This window comes from Tupaia chinensis, unplaced genomic scaffold, assembly GCF_000334495.1.
Source record: "Tupaia chinensis unplaced genomic scaffold, TupChi_1.0 Scaffold000555_1, whole genome shotgun sequence".
Classification (NCBI taxonomy): Eukaryota; Metazoa; Chordata; class Mammalia; order Scandentia; family Tupaiidae; genus Tupaia; species Tupaia belangeri.
Genome location: NW_006160067.1, coordinates 2,689,124 through 2,694,383, shown reverse-complemented (window position 1 = coordinate 2,694,383; position 5,260 = coordinate 2,689,124). Strand labels below are relative to the sequence as shown.

Sequence of the window (5,260 nt, the reverse complement as noted above, 5' to 3'; positions counted from 1 at the left end):
GAGAGAGACATACCTAACACCTTTGAAATAAGTTTTGCAAAGGCAGCTACACCTCTCAACTGAGCTTAAAAAAGTTCTTCAAATTTGATAGTGAAATGTCCTTTGTCTCTAAAATGAAATGCTTACCACTAACAGTCTCGTCCAGTAGTGGAATTCTATTACTGAATGATTCTAAGAGCCTATAAAAATGTTGCCTGTGGTGAAGTGAGACTCCCTGTTTTGAGTATCATAAGCGTTTAAGGCATATTTCCAATTCAGTAATTCAGGCCGTCTTTCTTTTTTTAAATTGTGTGTGGATGTGTTTTTATCATGCACTTTTTTCCTCTCATCCTCTTTTAGAACCCAAGGAAAGAGTTCACCAAATGCCTCAGCCTTCTCTCATCCATTCTCCGCTCCAAATTCCATTACTCACTCACTCCAAAAGTCCCCACTCTCTTTTCTTCAGTTTACATTCTTCCACATGATTATTTGCATATATGTTTGTTCATTTTAAAATGTACATAGTGTTATTTTGAGTGTCCTTTTGCAAAATCACTTCACTGGTGTTGTGTAATAACTTCGTGTTGACTCTTACCCATTTTGCTTTTGTTTAGCTCTAGGGATACATACATTTATCTATAGATCTGTCCACATTTAGATGACTGCATCTGTGTACTGTACAATATTATTTAAATACCACATTCACCTAGAGATGGTTACTTAGGACTTCAACGGTTTTCTCTACCTCAAATATATTTCTCACTAGTAATCTCGAACATGTTATCTCATTAAGTTGTTGAAGGTTTCTGGGAGTATGCACCCAGGCATAGAATTGTTAGGTTGTTAGTTTACATGAACACTCAGTTTCACATGCCACTGACAGATTGTTCTCCAAAAGGACTGCAGCTGTTTACACTCAGTGGATGAAATGTCCCATCCCCTTCCATTTCACCAGTTTCATATCACACCATTTAAATTCTATAATATGTATGTTTGTAATATATCTTGATATATGATGAAGAAAGTCATATCCTATCCCTGACACGTTTGCTCTTATTTTTCAAAATTGCCTTAGTTACCTGAAGGTATCAGTCACCCCTAAGAGTTCTAGAGTCCATTTCTCAGAATCCCACATGTAATACTCTTGCTGGTTTATAAGCATAGTCATATGGTTTTGTCATGTAATAATTATGTGACAGACATACAACATTTTCAAACAGTTATGATATATGAATTTAATTGAGTAGATATGATTGAAAACACATGTGTTAGACACTGAGCACATCCCCGGCATCACAGAAAAACTATTCTCTGTGGTTTGTATTGGATGTATGATGATCTAGCAGACGGATGTTCCCTGGATACAATTTTTGTTCACGTTGTAATACTGTTGCATGCTATGTAAGGATTGTATAGGCCTGAACTTGACATTCAGCCAGGGTTTATAAAGTGATAGCAACCCGTAGCAGTAGAAAGAGAAAATAAGTCTTTGCTTCCACCCAGTATGTTTGTGATAGAAGGCACTGATTGTTTTCCCAACATAATGTTCGAAAATATCATTATTCCAGTTGGCACATACTAAATCCTAATGCTTGACTTTAACATAAACGCGAACTTGTTCATGATCCCGGTTTTATAATAAGCACTACAAAGTCATCCTTCTACTCTTAACTCTACAGCACCTCGTTTTTGGGATTAAGTCATTCATCGCGTACCTGATTCCAGATGTACCAAAAGGCCTGTATGATCGAATACGACGGGAGAAGTACTTGGTCCAAGAAATGATGTACGAGGCCGAACTTGAACATTTGCAACAACAGCGGAGAAAAAGTGGACAGCCTGTTCACCACGAATGGCCGTAGCTGATGCTGCCCAGTAGGGTGGTGCCTTTAGTGGGAAGGAGTGATGGCCACTGCGAATTCTAGGCGAGATCTAGGAGGAAAGCTTTCCTGGCTAACCAAATGTATAATACGCTACTCGGAGATGTGACAGCCGTCACTGGGCTATGGAATGTCCAGGCTTCTAGGGAACAAAAAGGTGACCCGTGACCTTAAAAAGGAGCTCAACTGTCATGGCAGGAAGCCAGGATCTAATTCTCAGAACCAGCCTCAGGGAGTTGTGTATCGAGACCCCCCCCCACCTTCCATCAGCTGCAGTGTAGAGGAAGACTGATGGTGTGGTTTCTAAGACAGTTCAGAAACCAGGCATGACTTAAAGTATCATGTGGTCTTCACTCACATACTAATCTGTCTTTGGAACCGTTGGTTGAGTTGAGGTAGAAAAAGTGACGTAATTCTATTATTGCCTTGACTTCCAGAGCTCCAGGTCCCTTCAGCTTCCGGGGTGATAGGAATTCCCCTTGTCTCTTGCCGAGATTGTGGATCTGTGCCACAAGGAGTTTATGCTGCTTTACACTGACTATGCAGTTGAAGAGTTGCACATTACCTTTGTAGTCAAACCAAAAAACCTAAGATTCCGAAAGAATACCATTCATTGAAATACTATTCTACTGCATCGGCTACATTCGAGTCTGTTTCATCCCGGGCAGAGCCAGGGGCACTGCTCTTTCTTTGTACTAAGTACCAATAGAGCCACATATTTATACAATAGGAATGGTTATTCTTCTATCATTTAGAACACGACTTATCCATACTTCACTGCAGAAGCCTGTTTTATAGTTTATTTACTTTTCCCCTGTTTGACTTATTATAACCCTCACAGAATGTTACCTTGAAATGCTGTAAATACGTTGGTTTTCCATGTACTTTTGCACTTCAACAATATGTAACGTGCATTACAATTTATTGCAGCTCTGAAGCCAGTTACACAGTATGCTATTGTCGTATGTTTATTCAGGAAAACTAAAGCCAGATGCTCTGCAACACCTGATGCTTCTTCAACAATGTGCACTCCTATTTGTGAGCTGCTGAAAATACTGCATGAATATAAATCTATTGTTTGTAAAAAAAAAAAAAAGCACTTTTGAATTTTACTTTTTTTCATCACTAAAGGGAGTTTTCTGTTTTTATTTCTTCGATTGATTGATTTGTTTACTTTTGAAAACTCTCTGGAAACAAAGTCGAATTAATTTGTGAGAGACATAATTTGGCTTTGGTGGAATTCCTATTCCAGTATTAACTCTGTATCAAGGAGTAGGTTTGTTCACAGTCTGCAATAGCAGGATGGAAGAGACATTCACCTGAAGAAAGTCCAGAGGAGGCACAAATTGTGAGGTGAGATACCAAGAAAGAAGAGTGGAAATAGGGGATCTCATGGTAGAAATAAGACAGCCTTCCTTGTAAAATACAGACATCCCAGTTTTCTTCCCCTTGAAGTATGGAATCACTGATATGCATGCATACATATGTAACATTATTATTATTGTCCATTTTTTGTATAATTTGGAAAATCACAGTTATTTCCGAAATTTAAAGGACTAATATTTTTTGCTATAGGGCATGTGCACTCACCAGAGAGATACAGAGAAAGTGAGAAATTACTCCCCAGGCGGGATGGCCACACCTGCAGTCCCTTCTCCATTCTCTCTTGGGATTTGGGGCTTGCATACTCATACACCACCCAACATGATTTTCAGGCCATTGGATCTGGAACTCAAATCCCAGTCAGCCATTTGGGAGTCCAGCAACTTAACCATTATGCCACCTGCTGTCCCCTAAGAGACTAAACACAGTGGAAATGAAGCTGTTTTGCATACAATTACATGTAACATAGAAATGTTTCAGTCTAGTACTGACAGGGGTGGCAGTAGGCTGTACCTCATGGCCAGGGGACAGCAGGCCGCACTGTCTAGGGCTGTGTAATGCAGTGTAGGGTGTCACTCCACAGCAGGATCACAGAAAGATGCACTTGCTGGGATATTTCCCCCGTCGTTACATAATACCTGATTGTGTAGGCCAGTGTTTCTGTAGTTTAAGTGGAGTTCCCTTATTAGAAAACTATTTTTATAATTCTAATACCAAAGTGTTCTGTTGCCTTTTCCTTCTGTCCCTGCAGGGAAAAGCTGATAGATTACAGTTATTTCACTGCTTGTTTTGGTCAAGAATAGTCACTTCCTCACCTGCCCTCTGACTCTGAGCATCTGCTCACGTGCCCTGGGGACTATCCATTCAGATCCAAAGAGGCTCTTCTTTTGCTCCTCTACTTTTTTAATAGCAACTAATACCATTAGCTACACAAAGGACTTTTAAACTCCTCCATTTTTTGTGACATCTGTATTTCTACTTTCTCTTCAGCTAAAGGTATACACATTCCAGAATACAAACGTCCTCTATGCCTATTGATGACGAAACAAACAAAAAACCCTGACATTGACCTATTTTTCTAATTAGGTTCATAAAACAGAGACGTTTCTTTTATAGCAGAGCAAAGAATAATGATAGCTGAGTCCTTGAGAATTCTTTTTGCAAGTTTTTTTTTTTTATCGTGCCATCAGGGTTTAAGGTCCTACTGATTGGTTATAGAGAAAAACATGAACAAACAAAGCTATTTTAATAAAAAATTAAAATACGTTGATTTAGAATATGCCTTCTCTGGTATTTTTGAAACAGGTGTGGAAAATAGAGACACAAACAAGCAAAATTATCTAAAAAGATGTTTGTTTTGTGAAACAGTGCCACAGAACCTAGCTAGGCCTTCATCTTTGTTGATAATAGAGTACAGAGAGCCCCTTGTGGTATGTTAGCTTTAGGTCACTCTGCTTTAGTCGAGAAAAATGTTTTATATCATGGTTTTCATATGAATACAGATTATTTCTCAAAGATTTATAGCACACACTATCTCAGGAATTCTGTATTACATGAATGCTGCTTATATATTTTCATATTCCAACTTGTGGTCTTTTCAAGTGAATACCTAATATATATGTGCATGCAGTATGCCTTGACAAGTTGTTCAAAGCTGAAGAGCTTTTCCAATATGCTGTATGGAAAATCGTCTAGATCGTAGCTGAAACTGTTTGCAGTCGTCTGCGTCTGTCCATGCACTTTTAGATAAAATGCTACTGAGTGACTGCATGATGAGATACAACTTGGAATGCTGCACATTCTTCCAAAACGACTCTTAGCACAATGGATTATACAATGGAATAAATAGGAAACTTTTTCACTGAATAAAGTATCATTTGATATGGCATTTTTCCTATAATCTGCATGTTAACTTTAATTCTGCTTTTTTTAATATTAAATTGGGATGTGTTGATGGTATATGAGGAGGGGATTGTTCATTGTTTAACTCTACAAAGCAATGGTTTCTTATTGTTGCA

The 5,260-nt window shown here is 38.5% G+C and overlaps 1 protein-coding gene across 1 annotated transcript in view; it reads left to right on the top strand.

Moving 5' to 3' along the window:
• ANO3 (anoctamin 3) overlaps positions 1 to 3,484 on the top strand; it is a 201,450-nt gene extending 197,966 nt beyond the window's left edge. Inside the window, exon 24 of the mRNA XM_027775367.1 lies at positions 1,659 to 3,484. Coding sequence (XP_027631168.1) covers positions 1,659 to 1,841 — 183 coding nt within the window. The 3' untranslated portion in view covers positions 1,842 to 3,484. The remainder of the gene's footprint in view (positions 1 to 1,658) is intronic.
• The last annotated feature ends 1,776 nt before the right edge of the window (positions 3,485 to 5,260 follow it).